The 25,126-nt window shown below is 53.3% G+C and overlaps 1 protein-coding gene across 1 annotated transcript in view; it reads left to right on the forward strand.

Moving 5' to 3' along the window:
- The first annotated feature begins 602 nt into the window (after positions 1–602).
- The window catches only part of FRMPD3 (FERM and PDZ domain containing 3), a 29,777-nt gene continuing 5,253 nt past the window's right edge, over positions 603–25,126 (forward strand). The window contains exons 1-9 of the mRNA XM_075053770.1: positions 603–707; positions 1,762–1,869; positions 2,419–2,550; positions 3,104–3,223; positions 3,368–3,504; positions 4,321–4,444; positions 5,153–5,242; positions 6,761–6,940; positions 18,226–18,370. Coding sequence (XP_074909871.1) covers positions 1,765–1,869; positions 2,419–2,550; positions 3,104–3,223; positions 3,368–3,504; positions 4,321–4,444; positions 5,153–5,242; positions 6,761–6,940; positions 18,226–18,370 — 1,033 coding nt within the window. The 5' untranslated portion in view covers positions 603–707; positions 1,762–1,764. The remainder of the gene's footprint in view (positions 708–1,761; positions 1,870–2,418; positions 2,551–3,103; positions 3,224–3,367; positions 3,505–4,320; positions 4,445–5,152; positions 5,243–6,760; positions 6,941–18,225; positions 18,371–25,126) is intronic.

A 25,126-nucleotide genomic window follows, 5' to 3' on the forward strand; every position in this document is an offset into this window, starting at 1 on the left:
TTTTCTCCTGGTCCTGGATGGCCGCCAGCCAGGACAGGCTGCTCGGCTGACGCCGGTGCCCTCAGATGCACACAGCTCTGCAGCACAACTGCCTCCATGCCAGAGTGTGTGCAGGCAGAGGCTCCCCAGCACCTGGCACTGCCACCAGAACGTCCCGCAGGGCTGCCTGGGGTCCTGTCATCTCCCATCTCCCAGCCACCCAGCTCCTCCCTGCAGCTGCAGACCCACATTCGAGGGGCTTGTCTCTCCCATCCGAACCAGTGCCGGTGCCTCCAAGTGAGCCCTGGCTCATGTCTGCTGGAGCTCAGCCTGCACAGGGGATGCCGGACAGATGTGCCCACTGGGGGTGCAGCCTCTGCCATCATGCTGAGGGTGCTGGTGTGACTTCAGGGGCTGCTGCTCCTCGTTCTGGCCCTGCCTGCAGCACTGTATAACCACAGCAAAGGGGACTTGCTTTCCACCACCCCCCATTTCATGGTTCGCTGCCTGCTCCCCATTGTCATGATGGCTTCAGAGAGGATTTCTCTGGTCCCCTTGTCTGGCTTTCCCCGTGCCACGGCTCTGAGGGCAGTCAGGTGATTTACCCAGTGCTCTCTTTCCAGTCTCCCAAATCTGCTTTCATCAGCGCAGCCAAGAAGGCGAAGCTAAGGTCCAACCCGGTGAAGGTCCGATTTTCAGAGCAGGTGACAGTCGGCGAGACAGACCCAGTAAGTCCTTCCCTGTGATTCAACCCCCTGAGGCATCCCCGGGGCCATGGGGCGTGAGGTGGCCGGGGGCCACAGGGCTCCTCTCCCCTGATTTGGGCTCCGCAGGTGAGACCAGCCCTCTGGCCCAGGGAGGCCCACAGACCAGATGCCCTTGGGCACACTCAAGGCATTTGTTCAGTGCTGGGGGGACATGCCATGGTCCTCCCCTGTCCCTCCATCTGGATAGAGCCCCAGAAACTGTCCTTGGAAACCTGATCCCACCTCAGTCCCCCTGGGCAGCCAAGGGTGACGTCTGGCCAGTGCCAGCACCTGCCCTAAGGAAGGTCTGTGGCTTCCAACCTGGTGCCAAAGGCTTTGCAGGAGCACCTGTGCATGGGGCAGGGTGACCAGGGCGCTGCTGTGTGACAATGGAAGCTGTTATGCTGCAGTAGCGTTCCAGCCCAGTGCCATTATCTCCTAATTGCAGAAAGGCTTTATTAAGCAGCATATTAAAAAAACCCAAAAACAAAACATAAAAAAACCCTGTAAAGTGCTTCTAGCAAATTTTATTTTTAGGCAAAATCAATTAAGTAATTATCTGATCTAAATGCTTCTTGCCAAATAAAATCAGCCTTCACCCAGCTTCCTGCACAGGTCATGTGCAAGGTTGAGGTGGGCTAGGCTTGTGTTAAGGGTCAGGAAAGGGGTATCAGCTCTGAGCCACCCTGGCCATCGCCTCTCCTCTGGGACACCAGCTGGGGAGCGGGACAGGCTGCCAGGCACAGGCATGGCTCTGGAATGTGCCGGATGGACTGGGATGCTCCATTCCCGCTGCAGCTACTGGGAGCTGGGAGGGGAATCTGTCAGCTCTGAATCGCTCCAGCTCTGCGTTTCTCAATGGCTTAGCAGAGATGCTGGATTTCAAGGGAAATGTGCCTCTTAGCGCATAAGCCCAGAGAAGCGGAGGATGCCGTAACCATTCCATCACTGACACTTATTCTCTCTCTCCACCCTCCCTCTGTCTCTCCATCCCCCCATCCTCCTTGCCTCCTCTGTTGCCGGCCCCACGTGCCAGGACATGTTGAAGAAAGAAGCTCTCCTCCTCATTCCCAACGTGCTGAAGGTTTTCCTGGAGAACGGGCAGATCAAATCCTTCACATTCGATGGCCGAACCACTGTGAAGGTGGGCCCCTCCTCTCCCACTACAGCATCGTGATGCTTTTCTCCTCCTGCCTGCCCTATCCATTTTTCCTTGTCTCCTGCTTCCTTGCACAAACACCGCAGCGGTTCTTGGCTGGCTGCGAACTGCCACTGCATGATAGATAGCCCCTCTGCCTCCCTGGGTGACATGATTTGCAGCTAGCAGGAATGGGGTTTTGCTGTCTTTCTCCCACTCCTAACTTTTCTCCTTGCTGTGAGCCTGCCCTCCAACCAGGATGGAAGCTCCTGTGAGTCCCCCTGCCAGGGGCCAGCTCCTTGCAGCCCCCCTCCAAAACACCACAGTGTTGCCCTAGGTGCTGGGGGTCTGGCTGCTGGTCACCTCCTGCTGCGAGGTCACTTTGCCCAGCAGTGGCTGGGTACTATCCCGCAGCCCCTCTCAGCACTGCAGGGCCTCATCCTGCACTGGTGTGACCCCAGGTGCCAGGGAGGAGGGGGGTCTCAGTGGGGTGCTAGCTCCCACCCTAGGAGGGAGCCAGTGCCTCGCACCCAAGCCTGTCTGTGGTGTTTGCAGGATGTGATGGTGACATTGCAGGACCGCCTGTCCCTGAGGCACATCGAGCACTTTGCGCTGGTCCTGGAGTATTCCAGCCCGGAGCAGAGCCACCGGTTTTTGCTGCTCCAGGACAAGCAGCCACTGGCCCACGTAAGCCACTGGGTGCGGGAGGGCATTGGGATGGCCATGGCCGATGGCTGGGGCACAGGGACGCTCTTCTCCCACCAGCGTGGGGCTTCACCAGGGTTGTGCTATGGGGTGGCGTAGCCTCTCCTTGCCTCTGGCATGGTCCTGCAGGCTCAGGGGTGCAAAGGATGGCCAAAGAAGGAGACAATCAGGGTTTTACCCATCCTACCTTGATAGCACTGTGGAGCTGCTCCGTGCTCCAGCCTGGGTAGCTGCAGACAGCGTTCATGAACAACCTTGGCTTGCCCAGCAGGGCCAGGAATCTGGCACTACACGGGACCAGGGATAAAATGAGGGTTGTGGAGGAAGCGTTAGCCTTGGTGGCATAAACCCCTGCAGCACCAGGCAAAGCTCTCACACCAAGGAAGGCTGGGCTGTTCCCGAGATGAAAGGATCAGGCAGTGCATGGAGAAAAGAAATCAAATCCCCCCCCAGGGGAGAGGAGAGGGGCTATCCTGCCCTGCAGGCAAATATACGCAGCTCCTGGGCTCACCGTTCCTCTCTGCTCCTGCTACAGGTTGTGCAGAGGACACACTACCATGGCATGAGATGCCTCTTCCGTGTGAGCTTCTTCCCAAAGGACCCGGTGGAGCTGCTGCGCCGGGATCCTGCAGCATTCGAGTACCTGTACATCCAGGTAGGGGACTTGCCCTAGGAATTGGAAGCTGATGGTGCTTGTGGCCCACGTGTCTGCCCAGGCTGGGCCCTGTGGAGGCATCCCTCAGGTGGTGGGTCCCTTGTCCCCATGGCTGTCTGAGGACACCTCTCCTCCCTCTTGCAGAGCCGCAACGATGTGATCAGAGAGCGCTTTGGCACAGACCCCAAGCCAGAGATGCTGTTGGGGCTGGCTGCCCTCCACATCTACATCACCGTCTCAGCCACCCGCCCCAGCCAGAAGGTCTCCCTCAAGAACGTGGAGTGAGTCCTCCTCCTTCTCCCCACACTGCCGCACAGCCCTCCTCTGTGTCCCCTGCCTGTGTTCCTGCTCACAGCCCCTGTGTAACTGGGGTGCTCCCAGCAATGTTTTGGGGTGCTGAGCATGAGATGCCCTGGGGGCCCCCCTGGAGCTGCTGGTGGCTCACTGGCTTGGCAGCAGTGACACGCAGCCCCTGGTCCCACCACACGTAAGACCCCCGCACGCTGACATCCAGCCACACGTGGCAGCCTTGCCAGGGCTGGCAGGGATATTTGCTGTGAGCCCAAGATCATTTCCATGGGAACCCGGGCTGATTCTCCACATGGCATCCAAGGCAAGGAGAAGGCACTGTGGCTGTGTAATCTCAGCCCGTCACCAAGCCGTACAGCCCTGGCTCAGCCCTCCTGCGGCTCCTGGTGGTCTTAAATCCATACAGAGTCGATCTGTGCAGGCTGGCCTTGCCCAGTGTGCACAGGGAGGAAGGGGGGAGATGGCACCTTTTGGGGAGGACCCCAAAAGAGGTTTGGGGATTTGCCCTGCATCCCTTAACCTTACATGAAGATGGGTGGGAGCTGGACTTGGCTGCATTCCCCAGCCCAGTGCTGGTGGCTGTGACACCAGCTGGGGGTCCCATCCCCTGGGGTACCCAGGCTGGGGGCTGCTGCTGCTCCAGCTGTGGCACCAAGGAAGTGCTGGTGTGGCTCCAGCTCCCTCTGATGGCAAGAGGATGCTCTCGGGCAGCATCCTTGGTTTCTGGCCCTCTCTGCCCATCGAAGGGCCTCTGGCCTGGCTGCTCAGGCAGACTTCCCTCCCCGCAGGAAGGAGTGGGGCCTGGAGCCCTTCCTGCCCCCCTCGCTCCTGCAGCTCGTCAAAGAGAAGAGCCTTCGGAAATCCCTCTCGCAGCAGCTCAAAGTCCACCAGAACCAGCCTGGCGGCACCAAGGTGAGCCCGACCAGCGCGGCTATGGCTCGGGGCTGGTGGGGTTGCAGCACGCCCTCCGCCCCAGCCATCCTGTTGTCCCCAGCTGGCCAGGGACTCCTGTTATTGCTGCTTAAATCCCCTTGCATGGGAGATAAATCCCGGGGTGACAGCCAGGCAGCCACTCTCTCTCCTGAATCCACTTCCAAGAGCTGATCTGGATTTTGGGAACTGCAGCGTGGATCAGTGGGGTGAGATCAGCCGAGAGCCAGCGCTCAGCTTAGCCAAAGCTGCACACATCAGTTAAGCCTGTGTTTATTGTTATCTCTGCTTCTGGGCTTGGAAAGATCTGGAGGAGGCTGCTGAGCCACTGCCTTGGTCTCTGCAGCCATCAGAGCTCCCCGGGGGGGTTATATATCCCCCAGGAGGGTTTTACATGTCTGGGGGGATTATACATCGCCCCTGGGGGGTTATACATCAAGCGTCTGGCCTCCCCCCTGTCTGTGCCTCTGCTCTGAGTTACCTCCCAGCATCTGCCCAGGACAGCAGGGGAGAGGGGACCCCCTCCACCCCAAGTCAAGCCCCCAGGCTCACTGCTGGCAGAGCCCATGCCCTGAGCTGCCTGCCAACATGCTGCGCACGTGTGCTTGGGAGCTCCCACGTTTGCGCCAGCCTTTTGCATTTCTTCCCCCTTGTGCTCATGGTGATCACCTGTGTGGTGTGTTTTATCAGGTCTCCACGGCCCAGGCAAAGCTGCAGTACCTGAGGATCCTGAACGAGCTGCCCACCTTTGCTGGGGTCCTCTTCAACACAGTGGGACTGGTACGGTAATTCAGGATGGGTGGGGAGGTGCTTGGCACTGATCCTGAGTGTGTGCTGGAGGGGGGAGCCAGGGGAGGTGTGGCTCCCACGGAAATTACTTCCCTCAGTCTCTTGCTCTGCCCTGCTGGGGTCCAAGCCCATACAGAAAAGCCTTCAGAGCCTCTGCTGACAGTAGATCAGATCTTCAGCTCCACAGGGTCAGGGTCAGCTCTGTTCTTGCCAGCCTTTTGGCCAATGAGATGACCTGCTCGATGAAGCTGGAGTAGTTTCAGACACATGCTTATAGCTCGGTACTGCCCTGGCAGCATCCTGCCATCTGTCTCAGAGGAGGGCCACCCTTGGCAAAGGCCACCATGTTCATTGCTTGTCCGTGCAGGGAATAGCCCAGCTGGCCTTACTGTCTCTGTCCAGCCTGACCGCTGCTTGGCAGCTCTCAGGAAGCTGCCACCACCACAACCCACTCCTCCCTCATTCCCATCAGAGGCATCTCCACCACTCACCCAAGCCACCTCATTTTCTCCACGGCAGGAGGAAAGCCACCAAGCCAAACAGGAGAATGGTGGACCTGCTAAGGCTCCCCACTGCCTGGCTCACCTCTCCATCCCTCTTGCTCTACCTCCCATCCAGGGATCTCCATGTAAGTGTCACCTCTCTGCCACCCTTCCCTTTACCCCCACCCAAGATCTCAGCACTTCCCTGGCTTCCCTTGCTTTGCCTCCTGGGTTCCATCTCTTGCAGCCTTTGATCTGCTCTGCTTCCACCATGCCTCAGAGCTCCTCACCTTGCAGCTCAAAGGGCTGCCTGTAGGAAATTGGTAAAGGCAGAACCACATGGTGTCTGGTCGGTGCCATGGCTGAGTGGTCAGAGTCTGCCTCCAACACTGCCTGGGTGTGCAGTGCTGGGCAGCTCACCTCTGATGTGGGTGCCGTGCCTTTTTTTCATCTCTGACACCAAAGCAATGACTCAGAGCCAGCCTAGGAGTTGAACCACATGAAAATGGTAAGTAGTATTCCCTTATTCTCTTCTGCACTGGTCTGCCCAGCTCCTCTTCACCTCCAGGTCTGGCTTGAAGCATCCTTCCTGGGCAGACCAGAGCAAGAAACATCTCTATTTTCAGTCAAGGCTTTAGTCTTTCTTCTTTTCTAAAATACATACACTCACTTCTCTGCTTCCTTTTCTCAGAGGCAATGTCAGATCAGGCAGATTTGTAATATGCTCTTACTTTTCTGTAGTGACACCAGCAGGCCTGAGTATTTCATGTGGACGGTCAGTTCAGTGCTTTATTTTTAAATAGCCTTGGCATCCTGCACACTGTTCCCAGCTCTGCAGAAAGGCTCAGGGAGGGTGGTTCATGGCACCAGCTTCACCTGCTGCTCTGCAAAAGCCACCCAGAACCCGGCTGAGTTGCTGACATCGAGGCTTGGCTCCACGGAGAGAGCCAGGCACAGCCCATGAAGCCCCAGGGTGCATTTATTCACTCCTGTCTGTCTGTCTCTCTACACATGCTCGTGCTACCAGGATGAGAAGCAGCCAGCGACCACGCTTCTGGTGGGACCCCGGCATGGCATCAGCCATGTCATCGACCTGAAGACCAACCTCACCACAGTGCTGTCGGAGTTCAGCAAGGTCAGCAAGATCCAGCTGTTCAGGGAGAACCAGGGGGTGGCCCGGGTGGAGACAAGCATCCTGGATGCCAAGGTAAGCAGGGGTGCCCCAGAGACAGGCTCTGGGAAGAGGGGCTGGTGCGGAGGCTGTAGCTGGGGGTTCCATGCTCGCCTTTGGGGGTTCAGGACACCAGGGCATGTTAGAGCATCTGCTTGCAGATTTCTAGGGACTCAAAAGCCGCTTTCACATTGCGGTCACAGGGCGCATGGTCTGCGGCATCTCCCCTGCCTGACTGGCTCCTTGTGCTGTAGAGGCAGGGACTGACGCCGAGGGTGCACGGTACAGGCATGGTGGTGTTCTGGCCATGATCCAAACACCTGCCCAATGGTCCAAGCAGGGTCCTTGGGGCAGATGGGGATGACACAGGCCAGACAGGTAGCAGGGCCCATTGGAGGCAGGACAGTGCCTTGCGTCTCCTCAGGGCTGGAGAGGAGCAGTCCATGGCCATACCTGGGCTGGATGCAGGTACTGGAGGGGACTGGTGGGGTTTTGTGTGTTAGTAGCACTTGTGGAACTTGTCAAGCCATGCAGGATCATTGAATGAACTGGAAATGCTGGGACAGGGGGTGTCAGGCTCAGAGTGCAAGAGATCGCTGGGCATCCCTGGGCATGGGTGTCCCTGGCTCCAGTAAGCCACCCCCTGGGTATCTTGCCAGCTGCCTCCATTATCCTCCCCTTCAGCCCATGGAGCAGTCTTGCCACTCCTCAGCATACATGCCCTCCTGGGCCCTGTGCGTTATCATCCTGCCATCCCCTGCTAGTTGTTGCTCGGTGCAGTGCTGGTTCTGGCAGTTGATCCCCATGGTCAGGCCCCACCACCCCTCCTGGGTCTCTCCTGGGTCCCAAACCCTTCAGAAGGACTGTCAGCAGTACAGTAAGAACTTTACTGACTTCTTTGGTGTCTGGTTCTGCAGCCACAAGATCCTAAGGACATCTTCCATTGGCCTTTGCTCAGGTTTTTAATAAGCTAGGACACATCTTCAGCAGACCTGCAGGCAGGTAGCCATGTGCCTGCTCCAGGGCATCCTCAGTTTCACTGCCTTCCCTTGCCCAGCTTTTCCCTGCCCTGTAGGGAAGGACAGAGCTGAGAAGCAGCGATCTGACAGATCAATGCCAAGCCTCATCCTCTCCTCTCCTCCCACCTTGAATTCAACAGGACAGAGTTAGGACTGAGTTTGGGCCAAACTAGACAGGAGCAGTGCTGTCACGTGCCTTGACATCTGGCACAGTGCAGTTGTGACTGCTTTGGGGCATGGAGATGCTGCTACACAGCAAACAGGGTGTATCTGCACAAGCTCTCCAAGCCTTTGGCTGTAGGTCAGTTTTGGTGCCCCCGCATTCATCCCTTTTCCCTCCGAGGCTGATGAAGTTGAGCTGCTTTGCTGGCTGCCTCCATGTTTCCTCATCTCCTGCAAGGTCCCTAAGCCTCAGCCCTCTCTGCAGCCCTTTCCTTGCGCTCTCTATTGCAGCCATAGCCTCGCAGATGTAATCATGGTGGATTTGTTTAGGATTCTCCTGCTGCCTCCTCTCCTGGTGGATTTTAGCACTTCCTCCCACCAGACTCATTAATTCCCCCAAGTCTGTTTTCCTGCTGTTGCTGTGCCTGGTCCAGTAGCTCTGCTGAACCGCAGTAACACCCCAGTAGCCTCTGCCAGAGCCATGCTCATCCTCATCCCCTCTGCTTCAGCTGTCCCCTCCAACAGCCTCATCGGTGAAGCCCTTTTTTTGCAATTGTAATTCAGTGGGTATTTGGTCAACTGTAGTATCTGTAATATTCCCTCTTCTGCATCCCACTGAGGTCAGTCGTTGCCCAGGTGAAGTCCTGGTGTCCTGCTGTGCCTGTCCCTACCCTTCAAAACCCTCAAACTTCCCACCCTGCAGCCTGTGCAGGTGGAAACCCTCCTTGCCCTCTGGCTGCCTGAGCTGTGCAGGAGCCCACTGGATCTCCTCCTTACTGCTTATGGAGCAGGTACAACCAAGGGATATAGTCTGCACCATGAATAGCCCTTCTGGTTCCTCCTGGTGCCCAAACCCCTTGGATAGGTGTGTATAAATCATGATATTCATACATTAATAATACGCTGGTCACAACCCTGTGGTGGCTCGTGGCTCACTGTGAGTGCTGGGAGCACAGCATGTTCCCACTGTCACATAGTTCCATGGCCATCTCTCTGTCTGCGAGTACTGCACAGGAGATGTGCGGTATTAGCTCTGCTCCACATGGTGCTGCTCAGCCCTGGGAGTGCATCGAGCTCACGGTGGCATGCACAAGCCTCTCTGGTGCTGCCGTCCCTTCTCTGGCATGGGAGAGGGCAGTTGTCCCCCCCGGCACAGTCCGGTGTGCAGCTGAGACTGGCCACAGGAGTGGCAGGTGTGATGGAGGTTGAGGTGATGCTGACATCCATCCATTCTAAATTAGGTGGCAATTCCCACACGGCTTCTCCACAGATCCTGCAGTGCCGCTCCCCTCAGCCATGCTCTGCAGCAGTAATTAACTCTGTAACACCACCAGCCCTTTCCTGCTGTAGGAGTAGTCTTTCTCCCGTGTCCCCTCTACCCAGCCTCCCAATTGCTGGATAAAAGGCAGCTCACATACAACTTCCCACAAGCACATACGCATGCATGGCAGCTTTACTTCCCCGAGAAATTCCAGACAGCTGCCTACAGCCACCAAAAGCCCTTCTGCCTGCCTGGAGTGGAGCGAGCATCCCATTTGTGAATCTCAGCAGGCTCAACAGCACCCTGCCAGTGCAGAGGCTGCTGTTATCTGTCTTCATTTAACCGTTATCCAAAAGGATGGGTTTTAAAGCCAGAATGTCTGCTCCAAAATGAGGCATATGCTAATCCTACGTGGGACAGCAATAGATGAGGCAAGGCTAAGAAAAGCAGGCAAAAAGATCATTACTTCGCAATGGTAATCTGCTTTCTGCAATTATTCTATTGCACTGAACGTGTCGCTGGCTAAAGCCCTGGACTGCAAATAAATCTGTTTCTGCTGTGAGTCGTAAACCATTAGAGGGTTGTGCTTGAAGTAGTGTCCCGACAGCTCTGGGGTCCTGCGCTGAAATCCATATCACCCCTGGATTGCAGAGCAGGTGGGGGTGTCCCCGGGGGCTGTTGCACTGTGATGCGTGGCGCTGCATTGCGGGATGCTGGTGCTGGGGCAGCTCTGGAGCGTTCCCCAGGTTACGGCAGGGATGCGGGTGAGCCAGCCTGAATCGGTGGGGTGGTGGCGGCCGATTGCAGCTGCTCGCTGAGTTACTGTGGAAACAGCAGATGGGCAGTGACGGTTAAGTGATTTGTGCAGTAAGGCCATTTTGAATATCTAAGCACCAGGTTTATTGATGCTGTGTAGTTGGTCCTAAGGGTTAAAAAAAGGGGTCAGGTCACAGAGCAGCCATCAGCCGGGAGGTCTGCACACCCCGACTGCACCAGCCGGCGCTGCCCAAACATCCTTATCCGCTGCTTGCCTGCAACTGCAGCTCAGACGTACCTGCCAGAAGGAGCTGGGGAAGATTTTCAGGTAACAAGCAGGCTTGAGGAGATTGTAAACCATTTGCATTTAGTTCAGGAGGAAGAGAAACGGTGTTTGTCTTATAAATTATTCACTGGGTAGTTAATTGGTTTGCTTTGGAGCTTGTCCATCCTGGGCTTCAGTTTCTGTTTAAAACAGCCCGTTTCGGATACAAACCCAAGGGCTGGTGTCTCTGCTTTGCTTTCTTTAGCTGTTTGCCACTGCAAGGGTGGCAAGGCGGGGGCAAATGCTGGCAGGACCCCTCGTAGAGGAGCTGTGGAACCTCAGGACAGAGGAACAAAAGCCTCCAGGCCTCTGCTTCTGGGTCCAAGAAGGATTTTTATTCCCTGCAGTGTCCAAGGGAGCTGCTGGGAGGAGAGGAGCAGGTTTTGCCTTGACAGCCACAGAGGGAGCAGGGCAGGTTTGCTTGGAAATGCTGAGAAAGTTCACAGCACATGGCTGGAGGCAGGACAGTGCTTCCCCAGCTGTACTGCAGTGGTGCAGGCATTTTGCAGGATTGTGTGGTCATTCCCACCTGGCCAAATCCCCTCTTTGCTGGGGCCGTCACTTCTCCGCTCTTCCTCGTGTGCTCTGGACTCGGTGGTGCTTGAGCATTTATTCTGGAGTTCATAGATTCAGTGGGGACAGGGTGGTGGCACATGGTGTCTCCTGTGTTCTTTATGCATTAAATGCAGCTTGTCTCGGTGGTCTGGGGGCCCCGCAGGACTGCATCTCCTGGGGGCTTCCCCCTCCAGCTGCCTGGCACTGCTGGGACCAGCATTTGAAAGCACCCAATGCTTCTGAGCCAGCTCAGATTTGGGCTTCCAGACATGCATCTCCCATCCTCCCCAGCACAGGACTGCAAAGTCCTCTTCTACCTCCCAACATCCCTGGAAGGGCAGTGTCAGCATCTCCTGCCCGGCATCTGGGCAAGCCCAGCAGCACCGACGGGGTGCAGAGGAGGCAGAGGGGCTGCTGCTCGCCATGCTCACCCGAGCTCCCCAGTGCAGATGACATGGGGAGAGCTGCTCAGCTCCATGGGCATGCCAGAGCCAGCTCCTGACGTCCAGCCAGGTGGCTCCACCAGGTCGCACCCTTGGCTGTGTGGCTTTGCAGCTCCTGCAGAAGCAAAGGTTTTGTTCTTACTGAAATGGCTTTTCAAATGGAGCATTTCTCCTTTTTGATTTACACAGCTACACACCACTGGGCTTTTTATTATTAACAGTCTTGACACTGGCAAAAAAGCTGCTGAAGCCCTCTGAATGGGAATGAAAGAGGAACACTCGGGGGGCAGCTGGATTGCCTGAGCCCGGACAAGCGTCTGCAATGTAACGGAGGAGCTGTCCCAGGCTGCACTTAGTCCCTGCACCGGGCTGTGGGGCGGGAGCCCACGGTTGCTGGCTGCTCGCCAAGCGCAATTCAATCAAAGGCAGTGGGCTAATTGACTTCATGTCTCCCAGCAGGGCCTGCAGCCAGCCAGTGCTTTAGCTGAGATCAAGACTCGACAGAGGAAAACAAAGGAAAAATTAATTCAGAAAGGTCCCCGGCTGCTGCTATGCCTGGAATCTGGCTATTGATGACAGTGTCCCAGGGGCCCTGGCATGCTTCCAGCCTGCCACGGAAATAAAAAGCAGCCGTGCATGGCTGGGGTGTAGCCTTCTCCTCTTCCCCTGGAAGGAGCCCAGTCCTGCCCGCCGGCCGCCCCTCCCTCTCACCGGCGATGGGATGGTGACCCCTCTGCCTCCAAGCCTTCCCTGCCGGAGCCCGCAGCAGCAGGTGCTGGTGGGGCCGCAGCTGGCCCTGGGCCCAGCGGTGCTTCTGTAGCTGAGCATGGCAGGGATGCACTGTGGGTGCCAAGGCCAGTGCCGTACATGCGTTTGCCAAATTGTAGTCTGAAAACGGTGGGGAGCCCCATCAACTGATGAGGGCAGGTGAGGCCAGCATTGCTTCCGCTCATGCAAGCAATGACTGAAGGCCATTGGATTTCTCCTACACAAAGAGCGAGGTTTTGGGAGTGATGATGGACCTAAAGGCTCTGGTTCCCTAAGCTGAATTCATCTTTATTTGCATTAAGCCATTCTGAAATGCTGTCATCTTGTGGGAGAGAGGGAGGGACTGAGGTTTCCTTTGGCTCAGTACCCGAGGCGGGAGGGGCGGATGCAGTGTCCCCCCCCTCACAGAGCCTTTCTAGTGGGGTGCAAAGCAAAGCACTTACCAGCGTGTGGTGCCAGCCCTGGCACCACCCGTAGCGCTGCCCGCGGGCACCCGGGACGGGAGCCAGCCGGAAACAAGGGAGCCAGCCAGAAACACAAGCGTCAGACAACATGTGGAGAGGATGAGTTTCCAAGCCTGCAAAGCCAGGCTGATTTGTTTATTTCAAAAAAAGAAAGAAGAAAAAAAAAACCAACAAACAAGCAGACCTCAGGCATCCAGTGCTGTGGGCGTAAACGCAGCCCGATGGTGCTGCAACCTTGGGAGTCCTGAGAACTTGTTTCAACAAATAGGAAATGTAGAGGATGCCAAAAGTTCCAAGAGGCTCCAGAAATCCCACAGGGAAGAGCACAAGCCCTTTGAGTAGTCAGGGGGAAGATGAAAGCCAGCCAGGGTGGCAGCTGCAGCACGATGGGAAGGCGTTGGCTGGACCTGTGCCTTCCCCCAGAGACAGCAGCACCACAAGGGACACAGCATCACCATCGGAGTGGAGAGAAGGAGACACCTACAAATTCGCAGTCTATAGTGCTACCTCTCCCTCTGCTGTGACATTTTGTGGGACCATGCAGGGAACGAGGAGGGCGTTCACCCAGTGGAGGTGGTGGCTGCTCAAACCCTAAGGAAGGAGACACAGCTGCAGAAACCTGAAGGTCTGCTGCTAACAAAGGCAGGAGGTTTATTGATCAACAAATGGGAAATAATGGTCGTAATCACAAGCAGCCTGGTATTGATAGAGCTGAGTTAATAATGCTTAAAGGGAGGGAAGGAAAGGTCAATGTACAAGTGAAAAATTGACTGCTGTCTCATTAGGCCCCAATGCCTATATTATAAAGTATAAACTTGGCAGCGCATCTCAAGTAAACCAGGGAACATAAATTATGTAAACTCATCTCCCATCTTTCTATTGCACTACATTAAAGGAAGCAGGGTAAGACCCAAAGTACATGATAAAGGGGGGAGATTAAAAGGAAATGCACATAAGCTTAAGGGTTATAGCGTGCACTGATTGGGTCATAAATTAATTTAAATATGAGGACTGTTAAGATCCTCTAGCATAACCCTGGCCATAAAATTTGCTTCAGACGTTCTTCTATGAAACCTTCACCTTTGTCTGAAAAAGAGAATATCCTCCAGAAGGACATCAAGGTTTGATTTAAAGGCAGGGCATAATAGAAAAAGCACTATATCCTTAATAAGCTAATGGAAAACTCATCTCTCATATCCAGTATAAATGTATTTTGTTTTACTTTCCAGAGAGACTGGTTGCCGAGCAGGAAAATTTAAGTGAAAAAATGTCCTTTTCTCATTATGACTAGAAAATCTAGAAAACCGGTATGAGTGAAAGATCAAAACATCAATAATTTCAGGCTGGTATTATGCATTTAGATGTAGAAAGAGCATTCTCTTTAAAATTCTCTTCTTTTCATGTTGGCATATTACAGGTCAGAGATGAACCGTTACCTGTGTGTCCCGCTAGGAATCTGATGTTTGGCATCTTTAGAGCAGTAGGATTATCCCAGTAAGTTTGCTTCCGTGTAAAAACAGCTTTCATCCTAAAGGTGCTGCTGCCCTGACAAAAATCAGACAGGCATTTCTGCTCTGGCAACCCAGGGAAGCAGAGTCCTCAGGACCACCAAGGTATGAGCCCCTGCTGCTGTCACAGCAAGAACATGCTGGTGAGGAGGAGGAAGAGGATGGGCTGCTTCACATGAGACACGCCATCAGTGCGTGGCAGAAGGACAACTGGAGGGTTGTCCTAGTTAATAACTTGTTCCCCATCAGTGATTAACACCATCTCCTGATTAACAGCTGGGAAAGAGGTACTGCATTTTGTGGCCATCTCCAAAAAAATCAGTGCCGATGAGGCAGGGAGCAGGTCTTAGAGGAACGACACCAGTTTTGCTCCTGCTGCATCCTTCCCTGCCTTCCAGCTGCTCACAGAAGTCTCTCTGCTCTACCACACCACCAGGTTTAGAAAACTTATGAAGATTCATCCTCTTTCAGATTGCTGCCATTCTGTCAGATCTGGTTGAGATTGAGCAGTGAGTTAAAAAAAATGCAGGGGGAGTCAGGCATGTTGTATGAGCCCCAGCCCCTTGGGGACCAGGCCAGTACTGACCACAGGCATGAGCCCTTACTGCTCCTTGCAGGATGTTTCCAAAGGAAAGGACGTCAATCCCATTTGCTGCAAGACACGGGTATCACAAGGAAGCCCAAAGCACAGACTACAGTCCTGCGTTGTTGTTACTTAGAGCAGGTCCCTGCAAAGCTGCCCTGAATTTACCATCTAAAACCCTTAGCAACATTAGTTGGAAATTTTTCATGCAACTGTTCAGAAAGTCAATGTCTGCTTAGCTCACCTCTGCTTGGCTATCTCCACGAGATCTCATTTGCCTTGCCTGTGTGGAACAGGGTGACCAAGATTGCCAATGTCTAAAAATAACATCTCTGTTAGCTGCCATCCCTGACACCTCCTCTTTGTAGCCTGATTTCTCTAGGAAGCAAGGCTGCTGTGATCATGTTGCCTCTTTGCCTCTTGACCCCACAAATCACTTTCAGGTCTGTTGGCCACTTCCAGGGAGATGTGGCAGCAGGGTGGAAGTCTCAAAGGCAGCTGAGCTGCTGCAGTCTCAGGAAAATTATCTAGGTACATGGAAGAGAGATTCAGTCTTGCAACCCCACATGGGAAAGGGTTACAGCCAGACCTCTGTTGGTGAGAAGCAGAGAAGCCACTGAGGCCAGGAGAGACGCACAGTCCAGCTGCAGCAGCTTTGCTCACATTCAATATCTTTTTAAATAGCCATTAATCCATCAGCAGGACACAGACCCCCTGCAGCATGGGATCCCGGACCATGGGGAGTTTGCTGGAGCACTGCTGGCAGCGCGGGTGGATGGCTTCAAGCTGCCCCTGAACTGATTTAATCCCTAATAACAATATTTGAATGCTTGACAATTAGAGAAGAACTCTCACACCACTTGCTTGCCAGGATGTGAGAGTAATTGTTTCTGAGAACCCTTGCTAAGCTGTAATGCTAATCAGCATTAAGATTCCTCTTTTTCAGAGCAGCGTGCTAGAATTAACCCCAGCATGCCACACACTGATTGCTGGAAGCTGCTCTGGAGGCTGGGCTTGCTCGGAGACCTGGCAGGGAGCCCACGGCATCTTGGTCCGTTGCCTGTGTTTTATTTGTAGGCAAGAAACACCAGTCAGGGTGGTGGTGTCTCAGTCCTGTCTCCCTTCAGGAGGACTGATCCAGGGGCTGCTTCTTGCCAGCAAGAATCTACAGTCCCATTTCTGGATAGGTGGGTGCATCCTGAAGCAGAGGTATCTGAACAAAGATGGAAATAGGGCTGGATCTCAGAGTTACGGGTACCCAGCTGGGGTACTGGGACTGCACTGTGGGCTGAACGGTGAGTGCTGACAGGGAGGCAATGAAGGTCCATGACTCTGTGCCACTCAGCCCTGGTGTCCCTGAGACACACTAGCTGTGAATCTCTGGTGTGTGACTCACATGTGGTGGAAACTACCCCCCATAGTTTTCCTTTTGAAAGGGAATTCTCAACCCACCTTGGCCTCTTCATTTAATCTCCCAGTAGTGGATACTCATCAGCAATTGCCTCCCTCCCCTTGGCATTTGCTTCCTTTCTTGTTGCTAGCTAGCACTGAAACCCTCACTGCTGCATAACAGAGGTGGGAAAATGCACACATGTCTCTTTATTCAACAGATGGCTTGAAAAACCCAAGAAGGCTTAGCCCTATGTAGAAGGCACTTGTTTTAAGGATGCTTCATATGGCAGAACTGGAACACATGGTTTCCTTTCATCACTTATGTCAAGACTGGAGCTGGGCTAAGAGGTGTCACCCCCCACACACACACCACTACATGCCTGCCTCCTTCAAGCTATGTGGAGAATCTCTTCTCTCCTTTCTCTCTGTCTTGATACTTTCCCTTTGATCTGTGTCATCTCAGGTTTATTTTCCATGATGCAGAAAGAGCCTCGTCAAGTGGGCAGGAGCAGAGCCTCTCAGCAGAGTGTGTTCGCTTGTCAGGTTATTTCTCTTCTGCGTCGGGTTATTTCTTTTCCTTTCTCTTCCTGTGTAGCAGCCAAGGAGGGAACTTCTTTACCCTGGCCCTAGGAGGAATCAGGCTCCTGGTATGGCTTTGGTATCACACGCAGCTCTGACCAGGGCTGATGACTTCACACCCAGGTTAATTGCGTTGTATGGTCCAGAGCATGATGTGCTGTAAAGCCGGGTCTTCCTTTGCCAGAGTTGGCTTGGTGGCTTAAAAAAACAAGTGTTGAGCAGAGCACGGAACTGGCCAGTGGGTACCAGGAACCTCCTGTGGCTGTAAAACAAGAAAACCAAAATAGCTTTAATGGTTTTCACACTGCATAGGCTTAAGTGGTTTTTAAAACATGCTTGGTTTGCCCTGGATGTGGTAAACAAGCTCTTCTGAGTCCTGGAGGGCTGTCAGTATGCAAGAGACTGAGCGTGGCAGGACGGGCAGCCTGAGCCACAGCAGTACCTAAACATCCCCCAGTTGCCTCAGATAAGCCCTGTACCTGGGTACAAATGTCCTTTAGGTAGGGGTGCTTTGTGCAAGGGGTAGATGAGGACTAGAGCTGCCATGCAGTAACTCTATTGAAGGCACTGTCATTTTTTTTTCCATCTCATGGGTCCGCCTAATGCGGTGCTGGGGGCTCAGACCAAGCGTGGACTGCTCGACCGAGGTATGCTGGCATAGGCTGCTCTGCCCAGGTGGGTTCCAGCAGTGCATGGGATCTCACCAGGCAGGTAAGAGAGTGGATCCAACCCTGACAGCTTCCCTAGGCTAGCTAACCTCCTTGGGACAAGCTGGGATTCGGGGAGTCACAGTGCCTGCCACTAGATTGTGCAGTGAGGTTATACGTGGCACACAGATTGTGTCTGATTTTTTCTTCTCTTTAAAGCAAAGACCTTTTTTAGTGTGTGAATAAATGCTCTCCTAGAAGAGAAGACACCATCTGCTCCTAAGCACAAATTTAATTTTCCAAAGGGTTAGATTTAAATAAGATCCACAGGCTCAGAGTGGTGGCTGGGGGAGCCTGTAATGGGTTTTTGCCCCTTCTGCATCTTGCTGGAAGCAGATGTCTTAGTTTATGGGAGGGCGACATGGTGCCTGCAATGAAACAGGGGTTCTGGCAGCTGGAGACTCCACAAACTCCCTGAGCTCCCCAGGGCCTAATGGCTAAACTGGTGATTGCAGGTAGGCTTAGAACATTGACATGCAAACAATCAGGAGCCAGTTGGATGGGGACCCTGCCATGCACAGCCTGTGCCCTGCAGGGCTTCACTTCTTTGATCATCCTTAGGAGAGTCAGCAAGCAGGAATTACAGCTGCAGCAAGGCGCTTTCTTGTGCACAGCGATTTGTTGGGTGATCTGGAGCAAGGATATGCACCTGGCTGTTTTTTCCTGTGTGGGTGCTAAAAGTGCCAGCCAGCTCACAAGTTACACCAGTGCAGGGCCCCAGCGCAACCCCTTTGGAGCACTGGTCCCATGTCGGCTGAGCCGTGTGGCCCTCATGTGCTTTGCTTCTCTTGCCTTCCAGCCGCTGGTATTGCTGATGGAGTGGCCCGAAGCCACCAACTTCGCCTGCCTGATTGCAGGCTACTGCCGTCTCCTGGTGGACTCCAAGAAGATGATATTCTCCAGGGCCCCCAGCCAGCCACCCCCACCTCAGATTATCAAGGCAGGTACGTTTCAGCCTCTGCTTTCTGTGCGAGCCCCTTCCCCAGCCTCCTGCTCCTCCTCCTCCCTCTGCCCAGGGCTCTGCAGCTTTAGAAAGGAGAAGGGTTTCTCTGGCATCTCCACTCTGCTCCCATTCCCCCTGCAGAACCAGCAGACCCCTTTTAACCAGAAAACAAGGAGCAGGGAAACAAGTCCTCATTTTGGATAAGGTCTGACTTGTGGTGTCAGCTTGGGCCCTAAACACTCACTGCAAGTGTTGTTCTGGCAGCTCCTAGAGCAGATCCAGGAGGTGCCGTTTGAAAAGACTTGTATTGCTGCCAGCTAAATGCTGGGTCCTCGCAGAACAGCCTGTGCGTTGCCGCAGGGATGCAGCACATGCCTCTTGGCCGGCATCCTGGCTCCAGAGACCAACGTGAGTTTATGCACTCAGCCAGGAACTGCATTCCTGCTGCCTTTGGACACTGCTGCCTTCAGCAGTGGGGGTCTGGGCTCAAAAGGCAGCTCTGCAAGCACAGCTGCTCTGCTGATTTCCTAAATCAGGAAGGAAACTTTGGTGTCCCAGCTTTTCAGGTGCCCAGCCTGATGCAGGGAGGAGAGGGCTGGTCTGGGCACAGCAGGAGACCAGAACAGCTAAAGACAGGTTCTGTCCCACCAGGCACTGATGCTCTGTTCCTTGAGGATGGATTGCAGGTGCAAGTCACCCTCAAAATGATCGATGATTTTCAAGAGTGATTTCAAACAAAAGCCAACCATCAGCTACGTGCTGTTGTTCCATGCAGGTGTTCACACTGAATATGTTTTGTATAGGGAAATACAGGATCAGTGGCTGGAGATGGCCAAAGTACCAACCCATCTGACTCTGGAAGGTTGCCCCTAGACCTCCCGAGTGACACTGCAGCTCCAGAGAGCTGTGACAAGTCTTCAGTTTAGCTGGCAGAGTGTCAAAACTGCCTCCTCAAGATGGGACTAGCTGGGGGAGGTGCGAGGAGTGCTGAGAGCTAGCAGGGTCCTTGGGAAAGGACTCGGTGCCTCTGAGGTCTGAGGAAGGCACCCAGACACAGGCTTAGCACATGTGGGAGACACACTCACAAGAGGCATCAGGAAAGCATCTGTGGCAACCTCAGTGAATCCAGGGAAAGACCTAGCAGGTGATGTTGGTGTGAGTATATGCGCGTGGTTTCCTTTTGTTTCTCCAGCTGCACCTCTTACTGACATCTGTCACTGTGCTCTCTGCTCTGGGTGCCCTACAGAAACACATTTAGTCACATTTTGCTATGAGTGGAGGGTGTTTCCAACTTAACTGGCTATCATGAGAGTTGTCCTTCCCTGGGTCATGTCACCCTGAGATCGGCTACAGGGACACATGGGGCACATGCCTGTGGGGAGTCAGAGGAATGTGGTGGGAAGTGGAGAGCATCCCAGAACATCCCCAAGGCCTCAGAGGGAGGCTGGCAGCACCCACAGTTACTGGTCACTCAGGGAATGTCTCAGCATGTGCGAGTGGTGCTTTTCCACACTCTAGCAACAATGATAATAGCCAGCATTTTTCCTCAGGGAGATTGTGCTTTGTGGGCATGGTCCAAACATATGCCAAAAGGGGTAGTAGGTCTTGCCCTTTTCTTGACAGTCTCAAGAAACCAATGTCACTCTGCGAGGGGGCTAGAGTGAGTATGAAGGAAAGTGTCAGTGTGGAAGCAATGGAGCAATCGATATATGGTCTTCATACCAAAGAGCTAGCCCCTCTCTGGATGGCCTGGTCTATCCTCCGGGGTGCAATGAAAACCTCTCTGACCAGTGGAGTGGAACAGTTTCCCTGCAGACTCAGTACACTTGGCCCAGCCACTCAGGCATTCTTCAGAAGGAGTGAATTTAGTGTGTATTGAGAAAACAAAGTCTGCTCACAGTTCTGGTCTCGCTACAGCTGCAGGCTGAGCTGTCAGGAGCTAGGCAGATCACAGGGAGCAGGGACTGCTGATCATTAGCACATCTCTGCAGGAACGATAAGAAAGCCCCACTGGGATGAATCAAGTTAGCCCAGGCTTTGACTTTTCCAGGCTGCAGGCAGGCTGTGCCAGAATCTTAAATGTAAAATCAAGCCCTGGCCCATGCTTTTTGCCTAGCAGAGGAGCTTATCCATCTTCCCTGAGGCCCATTAAAACCTCCTGCTGAACTGCAGACATTTTTAGAAATGCACACTCTGTCCGGATGCTGTCAGTTAGATCCATCTCTCCGCATTTCCCCGCGGAGCCATATGCCAGATCCTTGCCCTCCGCAGGAAGGGTTGTGTCGTGCTGGAGCTGCGCAGGCGATTTGCTTCCCTGCCCCTTCCTCTCCCTGCTCCCACCAGCAGCCATCATCAGCCAAGCAGCTCCATGTCCTTGGTTGCTCTCAGCTCTTCGTTGGGACCTTCTTCCCCAGAGCAGCCAGCAGCTGGATTATGGATTTTAGGATTTTGGCCCCATTTGGCAACAGGCTCTGGCTTGGCATGGGCAGCCAGCAAGGCTGTCCAAGCGGGGCAGGCTGCTAGCATGACCCATCAGAGATGTCTGGCTTTGGGAAATCCTCTGCTTTGGTCCATGCCACCCCACCACAGCCCAGTGCTGAAAGCACATCCCCAGCTGCAGCAGCCTTGTGTTCACTCACACAGCTGCCATTTCTGAGTACCAGTATGTCCATAAATGAGAGAGAGATTGTTTTGATTGGGATTTTAGCATTGCAGGTGATGAACACTCTAATACAAACATGTGTTTGGGGAGACAAATTGTCCAATTTGTTGAGCTAATGAATTTAATTAGGATTTATTTGATTTAATTTATACTTGGTAAGACAGAGCCTGCATCCCCTTGGCAGCCATTCTCAGCACAGCTGCACAATTCAACCTGTAATGCAGACAAATGCCCCTCCTGAGGGCTGGACCACTGGCCAGAAGTTCGAGCAATATTTCAGCTGCTTGCCTTGCACAAGGGAGCAAGGGGAGGCTGTTGCAGGGAAATATTTAATAGCAGAAGCAGAGGGCTCTTTCGGAGCTAGCCTGATCCAATAGCTGTCAGCTAGACAGAAACAATGCATGGATCTTGGGCAGCGAGGGACAAGAGACTAGGGGGGTATCTGTCACTTGAAGTCACCCAAGCTATGTTGGATGTCTCCCCGGAAGGCAATATTGCACCACGTTTAGCAGTGTCCTAAGGAAAACTGCTTGGTCTGGCCACCATTATGCAAAAATGGTGACAACAGTTCCTTCTTGCCCTGTAACGTGTGAACTGGCAGACTGAGGCTGAAGGTCCTCATTCGTGCATGCAGCCAGGCTGCTCCCATTGCCCTCCGAATATGGCTGGTGGCTCCATGATGCAGCATCCGCATCCCTGTGTCTCACTGCCTGCTGTGCTGGCCAGCCCTCCTCTGGTTCTGCCCAGCTCTGCCTCCCAGCAAGCTACTGGGATCTTGCTTCCTCTCCCTGCTGCTGTCATGCAGCACAGAAACAAGACATTTTCCCAGGTAGCCAATGTGGATGGAGTCCAGCCCAGAGCAGTAAGAAAGCTGAGACATTTAGGAAACAGACATGTCGGGAAAGGTTAAAGGTATTTGCTGCGGTTAGTCTAGAAAAGAGATAGGTGGGGAGATGGAGAGGGAGGAACAGGACAATATTTCTGATGTCTAAAGGTCATTTGTAAAAGGGCACTGATCAGTTGTGCTGCTGGTGCACAGTGTCATTGATCTAATTCCTCACAAAAAACCAGCTTTAGGGTCAATACTTTCTTATCATAAATGTCATAATATTTAACTTTATAAAATTTATATGATTAAACTCTATAGCATGTAATCATTTTGGAGACAATGGAGCAAACCACACGAGGAGCTGGCCTGCTCCATCAGTGTGTCACAGGACTTTTGCTGGCTGGAGCTCAACTGCTTCTAAATCCTGTCCAGCCACCCCCTAGGCTCTTCTGGCCTCCATCATTGCTATAGCCCAGCCACACCTAAGGGCCTCACTAAAACACTTTCAACAGTTCTTTGTTAATGGGAATCCGGATTTTTATTGATTTAGGAAAAAAAGGCATGTCAGCTTCTTCAGTACCATGCAGGCTTTTTTTGAGCTGGCCATCTTCCACATCCACCATGTAAATCTCTGTATGTCCCTCTTCATTCTGCCTCCTCCAGGTCTTCCCTTCTCTCCTTATTGCAGGGAGGGGTTGATGTCTCAGAGCCAGAAGGTCCCTTGACTTCAGTGTCAGCAGTCCCCTCCTGCTCTTGGTGGCAACATGCGTGGTATCCCTCAGGGCTGAACCCTTTCCTCTAGAGAGACCCACGTACTCAGGTAGGGAGGCCGAGGCAAGTGTGGCGCATACAGAGCAGCCCATGGGAATGTGCTCCCCTCCATCACACACACACTTATGAAGGTTGCTTTAGTTACGGTTTTCCTGCCTCAGAGGTGGGGTACAGACAAGCTGATCACCCAAAATCCCTTCCACCTCATGATCTGTTCAAGGAGTTAGCCAATAGGACCCCCTGGGAAACTGCCCTTAGGGACAAGGGAGCAGAACAGAGCTGGCAGATCTTTAAGGATGCTTTCCACAGAGTGCAAGAGCTCTCAATCCCCAGGTGTAAGAAATCAAGAAGAGAAGGCAAGACACTGGCATAGATGAGTCGAGACCTGCTGGTCAAACTAAAGGGCAAGAAGGAAATGTACAGGCAGTGGAAGCAGGGACAGGTATCCTGGGAGGAGTATAGGGACGCTGCCTGGTTGTGTAGGGATGGCGTCGGGAAGGCCAAGGCGCAGCTCGAGCTGAACTTGGCAAGGGATGCAAAGAATAATAAGAAGGGCTTCTACAGGTATGTCAGCCAGAAAAAGGTCCAAGAAAGTGTACCGCCCTGATGAACACAACTGGCAAACTGGTAACAATGAATGAGGAGAAGGCTGAGGTACTCAACAACTTTTTTGCCTTCACTGGCAACCTCTCTTCCCACACCTTTCGAATGGATGGATGTATGACAGGGACTGGGGGAGCAAAGTCCCTCTCACTGTAAGAGAATATCAGGTTTGAGACCACCTGAGGAACCTGAATATACATAAGTCTATGGGACCTGACAAGATGCATCCCAGAGTCCTGAGGGAATTGGCTGATGTAGTTGCCAAGCCAGTCTTCATGATACGTGAAAAGTCATGGCAGTCAGGTGAAGTCCTCGGTTACTGGAAAAAAGGGAAACATTGCCCCCATTTTTAAAAAGGATAGAAAGGAGGGCCCTGAGAACTACCAACCTGCCAGCCACACCTCTGTGCCTGGGAAGATCATGGACCAGATCCTCCTAGAAGCCATGTTAAGGCACATGGAGGACAGGGAGATGATTCGACACAGCTAGCATGGCTTCACCAAGGGCAAGTCTTGCCTGACCAGCCTAGTGGCCTTCTATGATGGAGTAACTACATCAGTGGACAAGGGAAGAGCTACAGATGTCATCTATCTGGACTTCTGTAAGGCCTTTGACAAGGTCCCCCACAACATCCTTCTCTCTAAATTGGAGAGAGATGAATTTGATGGGTGGACTGTTCAGTGGATAAGGAATTGGTTGGATGGTTACATCCAGAGAGTAGTGGTCAATGGCTCAATGTCTGGATGGAGATCAGTGATGAGTGGTGTCCCTCAGGGGTCCATATTGGGACCAGTATTGTTTAATAACTTCATCAATGACATAGTGGGATTGAGTGCACCCTCAGCAAATTTGCAGATGACACCAAGCTGAGTGGTGCAGCTGACATGCCTGAGGGACAGGATGCCATCCAGAGGGATCTGGACAAGCTTGAGAAGTGAGTCCGTGTGAACCTCATGAGGTTCACCAAGGCCAAGTGCAAGGTCCTGCATATGGGTCGGGGCAACCCCTGGTATCGCTACAGGCTGGGGGATGAAGGGATTGAGAGCAGCCCTGCGGAGAGGGACTTGGGGGTGCTGCTGGATGAAAAGCTGGACATGACCCAGCAATGTGCGCTCACAGCCCAGAAAGCCAACCATATCCTGGGCTGCATCAAAAGATGTGTGGCCAGCAGGTCAAGGGAGGCGATTCTGCCCCTCTACTCCACTCTGATGAGACCCCACCTGGAGTACTGTGTTCAGCTTTGGGGCCCCCAACATAAGAAAGACATGGACCTGCTTGAGTGGGTCCAGAGGAGGGCCATGAAGATGATCGGGGGCTGGAGCACCTCCCCTATGAAGACAGGCTGAGAGAGTTGGGGTTGTTCAGCCTGGAGAAGAGAAGGCTCTGGAGAGACCTTATTGTGGCCTTTCAATACTTATAAGAAAGATGGGGATGGACTTTTTAATAGGGCCTATAGCGATAGGACAAGGGGTAATGGCTTTAAACTAGAAGAGGGTAGATTCAGACTAGATATAAGGAAGACATTTTTTATGATGAGGGTGGTGAAACACCAGAACAGGTTGCCCAGAGAAGTTGTAGATGCCCCATCCCTGGAAACATGCAAGGTCTGGTAGAACGGGGCTCTGAGCAACCTGATCTAGTTGAAGATGTCTCTGCTTATTGCAGGAAGGTTGGACTAGATGCCTTCCAACCCAAACCATCGTATGATTCTATGATCTGCATGTGCAGGACATTTCTTCCTGCACTCATTACCGGCAGGTAAGCCCAGCAGGTTGCAGAAGATGGTTTTTCAAAAGACAAGCCAGGTGACCTGGCTGTGCCACAGGGAACACACATGTTCCACTGCAGTCTGGCATGCCAAGGGCTGGAGGGCAGAGAACACGTGGATGCTT

Source organism: Buteo buteo, chromosome 22, assembly GCF_964188355.1.
Source record: "Buteo buteo chromosome 22, bButBut1.hap1.1, whole genome shotgun sequence".
NCBI lineage: Eukaryota > Metazoa > Chordata > Aves > Accipitriformes > Accipitridae > Buteo > Buteo buteo.